The sequence below is a fragment of the Poecilia formosa genome, unplaced genomic scaffold (genome assembly GCF_000485575.1).
Source record: "Poecilia formosa unplaced genomic scaffold, Poecilia_formosa-5.1.2 Scaffold410, whole genome shotgun sequence".
Lineage (NCBI taxonomy): Eukaryota > Metazoa > Chordata > Actinopteri > Cyprinodontiformes > Poeciliidae > Poecilia > Poecilia formosa.
The window spans coordinates 335,056-347,623 of record NW_006800349.1 but is presented as its reverse complement, the minus strand read 5'-3'; the positions used below and the strand labels follow the sequence as shown (position 1 = coordinate 347,623).

The 12,568-nt window shown below is 37.6% G+C and overlaps 1 protein-coding gene across 1 annotated transcript in view; it reads right to left on the bottom strand.

Moving 5' to 3' along the window:
- Positions 1–6,177: 6,177 nt before the first annotated feature.
- Positions 6,178–12,568, bottom strand: part of chchd7 (coiled-coil-helix-coiled-coil-helix domain containing 7) — a 10,566-nt gene continuing 4,175 nt past the window's right edge. Inside the window, exon 3 of the mRNA XM_007576562.2 lies at positions 6,178–6,443. Coding sequence (XP_007576624.1) covers positions 6,339–6,443 — 105 coding nt within the window. The 3' untranslated portion in view covers positions 6,178–6,338. The remainder of the gene's footprint in view (positions 6,444–12,568) is intronic.

Here is a 12,568-nt window from a genome sequence, read left to right as displayed (position 1 = left end):
GATAATACAAATGGTAACAAAAGAGCCCAGAAAAACTTCTAGAGATTAACGGTGAATTTCAAACTTGAGGAACATCAGTGTCAGATCGCACCATCCGATGTTGTCTGAGCCAAAATTGACTTAATGGAGGCGACCATTTTTGAAAACAAATCATAAAAAAGATAGACTGGAACATGCCACCCTACATGCTGACAAGCCACAAAGCTTCTGGGAGAATGTCCTATGGACAGATGAGACAAAAATGTTACTTTTAGGTAAGGCACATCAGCTCTATGTTCGCACACAGAAAAATTAAGCATATCAAGAAGAGAAACACAGTCCCTACTGTGAAACATGGAGAAGGCTCTGTTTTGCTGCATCTGGCACATGATGTCTTGAATCTGTGCAGGGTATAATGAGATCTCCAGGCTATCAAGAGATTCTAGAGAGCAATGGGCTGCCCAGTGTCAGAAACCTTTGTCTCAGTCACAGGTCATGGGTCAAAACGGACAGCTAAAAACACCCAAGAATGGCTAAGAGGAAAACACTGGACTCATAGAAATGGCCTTCTATGAGCTGAAAGCTGATTATTTTCTTTAGACAGACAATGTTTTTTAAACATAAGTTTTCTTCTCAGGGTAAAGGGGAAGAAAATTGACATCGGAGTCTTCCTTATGAATTTCTTGTAACATTTTTGGTCTAAATCAGTGTTTCTTAACCCTGGTCCTCTCCGCCCCCCTGCTCTGCATGTTTTAGATGTGCCTCTATTCCAGAACAGCTTATTCAAATGACTGCATGACCATCAAGTACTGCAGAAGTCTGTTAATCACCCAGAGATACAATTCAGGTGAGTAGCAGAAGGGAAACACCCAAAACATGCAGGACAGGGAGGAGGGGGGGAGGACCAGGGTTGAGAAACACTGGGCTATAAAGTCACAACATTCATAGTCTATTTTAAGGAAGGACATTTTAGTTCCATTAGTCTTTTTTATTTTTCATAATCAAGCATCAGGCTTTTTCTATTTTTATATATATGCCAAATGTTTGTCCTTAACTTGATTTGTCAGCATATTAGCTCCACTAACTTTTAGCCACATAAGACATGTTTTTTAGTAACAGCTGAATGTAATCATGTTTCTTATTAGTCAAATGGGAGACTGTTAAATTCAATATTATAACACATTAAAACACACTTTAATGTGTGTTTTTTTTTTTTTGCCATCTTGGAAATATCGCAATGTTCATAGAGCAAGCTGTCTGTCGCAAAGAAAAAAAACAACTGTTTTCAAAGTATTGAAATATTTTTTGTTTCACTCTACTGAATGTGATTACATCAAGTTTTGCTCCATATTCAACAACTCAACACAAGACACATTTGAACAGTCAAATATATTCAGCAATGACTTTGGAAAGCAAAAATACCTATCCTGTACATGTAAAATATTTTCTTTTGGTTGTGGTTGTACTTTTTAGCAGCAAAAATGCCTTGTAACATTTTAGGCCTACAAAGTCACAACATTTATTTCCCGTCATTTTGGATGTTGAAGTTACAACAGGGCATACTGTTAACATTTTTTACAACCTTGTAACCTGCGCACTCGAATTCTTATGTGCACTTCGATTGAGTCCACACTTCATAGGGTGCAGCCTGAGTATTGGGACAGGGCCTATTAGTCAAATGGATAAATGAACCATTTGACTAATAAGTGATAAACGGAAAGCTCATTTTGAGTCGGCTGTAAATGGTGCAGCTCACTGCACCATTTACCTGCTTCACTAGATGAAATGTAGCTAGCTTAGCTTCATCAATTCATACAAAGATTCCTCAAGGCAACCATCCATCCCATCTCGCACGGACGCTCAGAGCACGAGAGTATTATCACCAAGTATGTCCAATAAAAAAAAAAAAATAAAAAAAAAAATGTAATGGTGAGACAATATAATTAGTGAGTTCTAAAGTCCTAGCCTACCTTGGGTTCGGTTGCAGAGCCTGAAATGACTTAACTTCTGTATAAAAACACTAGAGGCCAGTGTTTCATCAGGTGTTACTGACCCGGTAGTGAATGGTACATTTTTAATAAAAAATAAATAAAAACAATTATTACAGCTTCTTCTCTTCTAAATCACAGTACAGTATTTACACGGATTACTTTTTTTATTTTATTTTTTTTAACTTTTTTAAAATTCCCATTAAAAGTTTAGTCTGGATTCTTCGATTTGATTGGTCCATTGCCTGTAGTTGAAATGTTATCACAAAGAACCTGGTGGAAAGGAAATAGTACTTCTAAAAAAAATTAGAATAGCATAACATTTCCTACAAGTCATCTGAGAAAGTGAAATTGTCCTTATAGAGATTCATTACACAGTTTTAAAGTTTTTATTTATTTATTCAATTTTAATGATTATGGCTTACATGGTTAAGTCAGAAGCCGCCTTTCATCATTGTGCAGCCTATTGACGTAAAAAAGGCTCTAGAAACCTCTGCAAGTGTTTGAATCAGACCTTTAAATTTTCACTGTTGCAGCCATTTGCTAAACTCAAAGTTTATATTTCTCATCACTGTACATTTAACATTCCATCCTGAGAATTTTTCTTTGCAAATTTATTAAAAAAGAAAAACTGAAATATCATATGGTCATATGTATTCAAACCCTTTGCTGTGACACTCATTTCAATTCACATGTTTTCTTACTTGAAATGATTAGAATTAACACCAAAAGGTTCAATCTTCGTCTCATCAGGCCAGAGAATCTTATTTATCATAGTCCGACAGTCTTTCATGTGTTTTTTTTTTTGGGCAAACTCTATGAGGCCTTTCATATGTCTTGCACTGAGGAGAGGCTTCTGTCGGGCCTCTCTGCCATAAAGCCCGACTGCTGGAGGGCTGCAGTGATAGTTGACTTTGTGAAACTTTCTCCCATCTCCCAACTGCATCTCTGGAGCTCAGTCACAGTGATCTTTGGGTTCTTCTTTACCTCTCCCACCAAGGTTCTTCTCTCTCGATTGCTCAGTTATGGCCAGGTCTAAGAAGAGCTCTGGTCATCCCAAACTTCTTCCACTTAAGGATCATGGAGGCCACTGTGCTCTTAAGAACCTTGAATGACGCAGATTTTTTTTGCACCCTTTGCCAGATCTGTAACCTTGCCACAATTCTGTCTCTGAGCTCCTTGGGCAGTTCCTTCCACCTTATGATTCTCATTTGCTCTGACCTTCACTGTGAGCTGTGAGGTCTTATGTAGACAGGTGTGTGCCATTCCTAATCAAGTCCAATCAGTTTAATTAAACACAGCTGGACTCCAATGAAGGAGCAGAACCAATTCAAAGAGGATCAGAATCAATGGACAGTATGTGACTTAAACATGAGTGTCACATCAAAAGGTCTGAATACTTATGAGCATGTGATGTTTCAGTTTTTCTTTAATACATTTGCAAAATATTCTGCATTTCTGTTTTTTCTGTCATGATGGGATGCAGAGTGTACATTCATGCGAAATAATATGAACTTTTTTGATTTTAGAAAATGGCTGTAATTCAGACTAACTTTTGGTTTCATTGCAGTCAATCCATCCATTTTCTCCTGACTCCGCATAAGTGGAAGATGGATGGATGAATGGCTGCAATGATGCAAAGAGTGAAGCATTTAAAGTGACCTGAATATTTTCTGTACCCACGGTGTATCCACACAAGTTTTACTTAAATTAACATGATGACTTAAGGGAAAGAAAAATAAACATGGTAAAACTTGAAGGGGGCACATCATGCAAAATCCACATTTTTAATCCTCAATTTTTTTGTGTGTGTACCTTGAGTGGTGCAAAAATTTTAATTTATTCTCTCCTGGTGCTACATACATATCTTTATATTCTTTTTGGGTTATTTTTTGAGTTAAATCTGTTAATTTTTTTCTATTGTCTATAATGTTTTCTTGGCTATGACACATTGGCTGTGGAATGCTGAACAAGAACATGACTGAGGATATAATTGTACTGAATGTTTTCAATAGAATTATTTGTCTTGGGGAAATGCATTCAGTGACGTTCTTGAAGCTAACGTTAACTCCTTAATTATGCAAAGACTTTGTTTACTTCATTCATATTGTGGTAGCATTAATATTTTAATGGATATCAGACATGCATGGACACCATAGTTAAACTATGCTTCCTATTGTAGGCAGTTGGTATAGATAGAGAGGGTGTCAATACAATGACAACACCATTGAGATGCATTCATTTGAATATGTGGTTCTGCAGGCTTGTCGTCTTCATTCTCCTGCTCTGGGGTCAGACTCTAGCTCCAACATGTAAAGTTGGAAGGACAAGTCTTCCCTTGTTGGAATAAAAAGTTTCTCTGGCGGGAGATAATCATACTGCCGCTCTGCGACCTGGAGGAAGGTGGGCGTGAAATGTCTCATTCACATTTAAAAAGATCCCAGCAAAAAAGGAGTTGCTCCAAAATGAGCCTCAGATCAGGGGTCGAAATTCCGACCAAAGCATTGAAGTTCTGCTTTATATAGGCCATAAGTGAATGATTTACATGCAAAACGGAAGGATTTAAAAGCATATGTCCACTTGAAATGGTGTGGAAGTGTGACAGCTGACCCTACTGTCACACAGACCTGAATGGTAATCATTTTGTTTGTTTTATCCTTTACATTAATTTAGACATTAATTAGTGAATAGTTTAGATTTTTGTTAAAAATTATTTTCATTAGTCTGACTTTTTTGGTTAACTGTTTGGAGTGCACACATTTAGTTAACCTTATTTGTCAGTTCTTTATATTTTTGTTGAAAGCAACAAATTAATTTATTTGTTTTGAGTTCCCAGTTTCCTTTGGAGCTGCTGGAGGGTCACAGAAAAGCTCCGGCTAATTGACGTCCTCATATGGCTGGCAAACCTCCTCAGCGGGCCGTTCCATTTGTTTGCCAGGGGACGGGGAAATTTGGTTTTCTTTAATTTAATTTGACCATTTCTTTAATGTTTCTTCTATTTGGTAGTTTCAGTCTAATGTTTGTTTAATTTAAAGATTTGGTATTGTATTTGTTTAAGTTTTTGTATGTTTAAATTATCCCTTGTGTGTCAGCAGTGGTCTGATCAGCCACTATTTAAGTTCCCCTCATGTCTTGTTACTTAGGTCAGTTTTGTGCTTGAGTTTTTTGTGTTAACACCTGAGTTGTAGTTTGTTATGTTGACCTCAGTTTTGGGCCCAATTCTTCATTGTTTGATTATTTTTGAACTTTTTTTGTAATAAATTAAGATTATTTTTGAATCTCATTCAGCGTCTCTCTGGCTGGTTAATGTGAGAATCCTCACAGGAAGTTAAACCACAATGTTGGATTAAGGATGACATTTGTAATCAAAGATACACTGAAGCCCCACATTTTGCTTATATGGGGTTAAATATCCTGCTTACACATGTAGCCTGACATTCGTGATTTTGACCAGAAACCAGAATATCATCAGTCAACCCAGTAACCCTAAAGAAAAGCTGGTGCTACTAACAAGACGTTTCTGTTAATACTGAACTGGAGAATATTGATGTCCTTTAACTGAAAGCACCCTGCCCTCACCATGAATCTTAAGATTTTACTGGAACCTCTCTATTTGATCAAGGACTTGAACCCTGTCCAGTCTTGCTTGTGATTCATGCTATCTTTCTACTGAAGAAGCTGTTGTCCTCCTTCAGGTTGTAAATGACACTTAGCAGGATGCCTTTTGATTATATTTACATTGTTCTTCTTCACTATTCATCCTCATCCAATAGGCATGTGCTTCTTAAACATGTTCTATTTTAAATTGACTGCTGGTCAGCACGTCACATTCCAGAAAAATTCTCAAGTTTAGGAGGGACGGTCATGTTTGTGCTCAATAAACCAAAGAACTTCAAAGACATTAAGGTGTTGTGTTATTGTTGAGCCTTTGTTTCAGAGGATGTGGATATGCGAGCTACGTGGACTTTCAGCCTATATGCAAGTCTGCATGGACAAAGAAAATACAGACAGCATAAGCATAATAATGAGGCAGTTTGGTCATAATTGATTTCATATTGAGAACACATAAATGAGAGTTTAGATTTTTGAACTATCAATTATTATTGCTACCATCTCTTTGAGAAGAACATTTCTTATGACAGACCCAACACATGCAAGAATCTGTTTTACAGCTGCTTGTATTGGCTGCTGAATCAAAAATAAACCAATAGACAGTTTCATGTAACAAGTTTAATGTCTTCTCTAAGCATAACAGACATTGGTTCCATTTTCCTCTTCAAAGTATAGCTGTTCCTCACAGTCACTGCAGTGCTCCAGCAATGTCTCTCAGTGCAGACCTGGTGTCCTTAGCATCTTTGTGACTGTTGACAGTCAGTAGGGTTTGCCTCCAATGGCACTGAGCATCTCCAGTCTCTCCGCAGCTGTGGGCATTTCAGGTTTAATACCATCTCTTCTTCTCTGCACCATTATGTTGTGCTGCAAAGAAAACAACACAAATAAGAACATGCAACCACTGCTTCCTCTTACTAATTAAAATTGTTCCCAAACCAATTCTACTCAAACTGGAAACAAGTGCATATTTTCGCATCCTACCCTAAACTGGATTCTACTAGTACGTTCCTCTTAAAAGAACATTTTCCCTTCTTGTTTCGAAGTGATGGCTGTGAATGTCCAAACAACCTAAGATTTGAAAGCTGCAGTTTATTTAGGTGGACGGATAGTAAGTGAAGTAGGTGTTGGTTGTAGATGTGTACCGACAGGAGTTTCCTGGCCCATTGTGATTACTGATCTTTAAAAAGCCTGACCTGCCAATTCAGAGTTTGGCCAATATCATTTTTTTTTCCTGAAATGTTGCTAAATATAGCAATAAAGTCACTAAGTTGGCAACAGTGGGGTGACTATTAACTGCAAACGCGCAGACATGTTCTGGTAGGCCAGTCCATCGGTCTATCCTCTCTCACAGGAGAGCAGAAGAGGACAGTGGTTGATTTTTAGACATTTGTTGAGATAGATATGATCACTGGATATGATTGGCATCACATGTAAGTATGATCACATATAGTTGAGAAAAGACAGCTTTGGATAAAAGACAGGGTTAAATACTGAAAGACAGGGGGTTGTGAGAGTTGCTGCAGGCTCTGGGAACCAACACTACTTGCCCCTTGCTGCTCTTGGGTGCCAAGTGCTCACCACTGTAACATCTTCACGATTTCAGGTGCCAAATGAACACATGCGCCCACTGCACAAATGCACGCTCACGCAAACAATCCAAAAGTTAGCAGGTCGCATAAACAAGTTCATATTTCATTATTGCAACCTTTCCCCACATAGTAGTCATGTCTGGGCTAGATGTGGCATCAGGATGGCACTGTTGGCTGACTGCTGGCACAGCACCTGGTATTTCAACCAGAACTGGCCCCATAATGGTTTGGTGTACATGGGCTGAATTTGTACAGGGCTGGTGCTAGCCATTCAGATACCTCAAAGCACAGATCCACAGTCAAACATTTTCTGTACAAACATGGGTTGAAAAGCCACTCAGCAAGGACAAAGTCATTACTTCAAGAGAAACATAAAGTCAGATTGTTGTTTGCAGATGCACAAAGGGACAAAGATCTTCATTTTTGGAGACTAAAGTGGAACTGTTTGACAATGATGACAATCGTTACATTTGGAGGAAAAACGATGCTTGTACCATCCTACCTGTAAAGTATAGTAATGAAAGCATCATGGTACTGTGTTGCTGAAGGAGGAACTGGTGTACTTAATAAAAAAGATGTAATAATGAGGAAAGAAGAAAGATATTGAAACAATATCTAAAGACATCAGACAGAAAGTAAAAGCTTGGGCACAGATTGCTTTTCCAATGGAATATTATCCGTATTTGACAGTTTATTTTTTTAAGAGAAGGAAAAGTCTGAAGCCTATCCGTCATTTGAGCGGATTACAATCTGACTATAATTAGTGCAGATGCACAAGCATTTTCAACTTTATGCACAGACTACATCGCAGTGGTAACTAATCAATCAATCAATAACAAAAAAAAATCCCTTTTGAATATTATCTCTGACATGTATACTGAACAAAATGCATCTTGCTGACTGGGAGCTGACGGCTTGTGGAAGTTTTGGACAGGACACTTTGAAGAGCATCTGGTTCAGAGACACATTCATTAGTTTGGTGGCCGTAGCGCTTTTAACAAGAAAATACAGAAAAAAGAAAACTAAAGAACACTATGTTGAGTTAACCTTTATAGTCTAAATAGAGAAGTAGACAGTTTACCTTGTTAAAGACAGACTATTTTTTTTAACTCATTCATTCAATAGTGATCCCATGAACATTCAACACAACTTCAAATTAACACATACATGAAAGTGCAGAATTACAGTAAACACCTTCATAATCTCATATATTCTGAAAAACATTTAGTTCATTTATTAAAAAAAATTATATTCTAACATCACTCTTGCTCTTACCACTCTTAAAAAAACATCTTCATTATTACTTTTATAGTTTCTGCTGATAAATTGGCAATTTCTAATAAATTGCCAACTCTGCTTGACCAAGAAAAAAATTCAACAGATTTTCTTCAGTAGTTTTTTTGAAATGTTAGTTTCACTGTTAGAAACTCTATAAATGATTGCCAAACATCACCAAGTAATGTAAATAAGCCCATTATTCTCAAAGATTGTACAAAACAATAAAACAAATCTTTTTTCTTAATGAACCAAAGGGATATTTATCAGAAACAGGGTTAGTAAGAGAAACAAAAGCATTAGCAATAAAAAAAATTTCCATTGTAAATCACCACCATTATTATACAGTGGTGGCTTATAAAGTAACTCCCATAAATGTTTTGCCTCAAAACAAAAAACAACAAATAAAAAAATCAATTAACTTTACTTAGTTCAAAGCCTTAACACATCTCATGTACAGTTATGTTCATAATAATAGCAGTATGTTTCAAAAGATGAGTACACCTAAAAATTCTTCAAATAAATATTTTAATGAACACGAATGCATTGGGGACACTGCACATTCTATTTCAAACAAGAAAACTGGAAGAAGTAGTTGAATAGGACAATATTTTACAGAAAATCAAGAAATATAATGTTCAAAAAAATAGTAGTGTTGACATCTTTCTTTACAAACTCAAAAATGTATCAAATAAACTAAGAAATGCTTGAAGATTCAACTTTCCTGAGAATCGTAAACTAATATTGAGTTGCATAACCGCAGTTTCTGATAAGTGCTTCACATCTGTGGTACATGGAGTCGACCAGCTTCTGGCACCGGTCAGCAGGTTCTGCAGCCCTGCTGACCGGTCATAGTACAGTTGTCCTATGTACAGTTGTACATGGGACAACTGTACTATGTTCCACTAACCCTATTCCTCTGCATTTCTTGGTTTTGCCTCATGAATAGCATTTTTTGTCAGCCTACAACTTTTCTATGGGATTAGAGTCTGGAGATTGTGCTGCCCACTCCATTACTTGAATTCTGTTTTTCTGGAAGCGTGATTTAGCTCGCTTGCTGGTGTGTTTGGGGTCACTGTCTTGTCAAAACACCCGTTTCAAGGAGATGTCCTCTTTAGAATACGGCAAGATGACTTCTTCCAGTATTCTATTGTACTCAATGATCCATGATCTCTGGTATGCGATTAATGGGACCAACACCATAGTACAAGAAACCTCCCCACTTCATGATGCTTGAACCACCATGCTTCACCGCCTTCACTGTGTCCTGTGGCTTGAATTCAGTGTTTGCAGAACATCTGACAAACGGTCTGTGGCCCTTAAAACCAAAAATAACAATCTGACTCTCGTCAGTCCACAAAATATTCCTCCATTTCTTTTTATGCCAGTCAATGTGTTCTTTTTCAAGTTGTAACCGCTTCAACTTGAGCAAAGTCCCATATTTTTTCACAAAGGGCCTTTGCGGGGGCTTCCTACTGGTAGCTTGGCTTCTCATAGACGTCGTCTGATTGGTGCAGTACTCACAGGCAATCTGAGATCATCATTGATCCTCCAGGAGCTGATCGTTGGCTGAACCTTTGCCATTTTGGTTACTGACTAATTCATTCGAGCGTTCGCTTTTCTTTTTTTTTTCCTCTTCTTTCTGGTTTTGGCTGCCATTTTAAAGAGTTTGATATCATTTTAGCTGAACAGCCTATCATTTCTGCACTTCTTTATTGGTTTGCCCCTCTTTCATAAATTTAATGCTCTTCTTAACAGTGTCTTGAGCGATCTTTATACTCTGCTTTTCAAGGACAAATGCACATCCATCATGTGCAACATCAGCTGCCTTGACCCTTAAGGATCCTCAAGTTGATCCTCAAGGGTCAACTTAAGGATCAAGGCGAAAATAAATGCTTAACACCTATTTTTTTTAACACGTCCCTCTTAGAATAAGATTCAGTTTCACAGTATCAGCAGCATGCACATCAAGCCTGTCGGGTCTGTTGGTTTTCTATGCCTTTACTAAACCTTCTTGAAACGTGCTTATATTGTCAAAGAAGGAATTCTAACAAAAACAGAGATTTATCTTGCTAGTGATGTGGGACTGCTATTATTTGGACACAATTATACAGTGCCTTATGAAAGTATTCGGCACCCTTGAACTTTTCACTCTTTTGCCACTTTTCAGGCTTCAAACAAAGATCTAAAATTTTGATTATTTTGTGAAGAATCAACAAGTGGGACACAATTGTGAGGTGGAACGAAATTTATTGGATATTTCAAACTTTAACAAATAAAAAACTGCAAAGTGGGGCGTGCAATATTATTGGATCCCTTTACTTTCAGTGTAGCAAACTCACTCCAGAAGTTCAGTGAGGATCTCTGAATGATCCAGTGTTGTCCTAAATGACTGATGAGTAGAATCCACCTGTGTGTAATCAAGTCCCCTATAAATGCACCTGCTCTGTGATCATCTCAGAGTTGTGTTTAAAGCGCACAGAGCATCATGAAGACCAAGGAACACACCAGGTAGGTCCCAGATACTGTTGTGGAGAAGTTTAAAGCTGGATTTGGATACAAAAATGTTTCCCAAGCTTTAAACATCTCAAGGAGCACTGAGCAAGCGATCATATTGAAATGGAAGGAGTATCAGACCACTGCAAATCTACCAAGACCCCGATGTCCCTCTAAACTTTCATCTGAAATAAGGAGAAGACTGATCCGAGATGCAGCCAAGAGACCCATGATCACTCTGGATGAACTGCAGAGATCTACAGCTGAGGTGGGAGAGTCTGTCCATATACAACAATCAGTCATACACTGCACAAATCTGCCCTTTATGGAAGAGTGGCAAGAAGAAAGCCATTTCTCAAAGATATCCATAAAAAGTCTCATTTAAAGTTCGCCACAAGCCGCCTGGGAGACACAGGAAACATGTGGAAGAAGGTGCTGTGGACAGATGAAACCAAAATCCAACTTTTTGGTTGTATCAACCTTCCAGACCCCTGAGGTTCTGGTTCTGTTCCGCATCCCCAGAACCAGAACCAAACAAGGAGAAGCTGCATTCAGCTTCTATGCACCACAAATCTGGAACAAACTTCCAGAAAACTGTAAAACAGCTGAAACACTGACTTCCTTTAAATCTTTACTAAAAACCCACCTGTTTAGAGTTGTATTTGAAACATAATCAATTAAGAATTTAATGATGGGACTTGACTTAATGTTGTTTTGATTGTTGTTTTTGTGTTCATGATGTAAAGCAGTTTGAAATGCCTTGCTGCTGAAATGTGCTATACAAATAAAATTTGACTGATTGACAACACCTGAACCTCCATCCCCCTCTTCCCGTGGATCACATGGGTAGGTTGTTTTTCCCGTCTCTAGTATTTGTAAGCTACTTTGCACTGAATATTATTTTATTAATAATATTACTAACAGTGTTGTTTAGATTTTTATGGTTGTTTCTGGAGTTATCATCAGAAATAATTCCCCAGAGAACAAAAAAGCCATGCGAGTAGAAATTTTACAGAAAAATGCAATGAATGGACATTCAACTTGCCAGGTAGGCCTAACAGCAGCCAGTCAGAGTGGAAAAATATTTTTGTTCTGTGCCATTTTCTGATGTTAGTTGTTAAATCTTTCACAAAATGACCAGATAAAAGATGTACAAAAATGCCAGTTTAAACTTTGAACTATTTGCAAACCGACTGAGCTCTGCAGCATTAAAACATGGATAGAACTGTAACTACATTAATCATAGCTCTTCTTCTCTTCAGTGTTTCTGTGAGTTTCTGGTGGAGCAGCTCTGTGCTGCCTTCAGGAGAATGGGACATCAGAGTATCATCATAAAATTTCACCCAAATGGCATTTATTGTTCAAACCAGAGCTTTCAGTGGAAAAACAAAAGTTCCAGATCCTTTTAATGCCATACAAATATGAGACAGAAACATGGATTATATCTTTATAGAGACCCGTCTATTGATTTATAGATTAATAGTTCGTTGTTCCATTCTATGTCTTGGTTCTCCTGTTCCAGAGTTTTCCGCAACATGCGCATCATCTTTTTTTCTTTTTTTGTTGTTGTTTCTCTTGTTCAGGTTTTTTCCCAACACTAACATTTTTTTTTTTTTTTTTTTTTTTTTT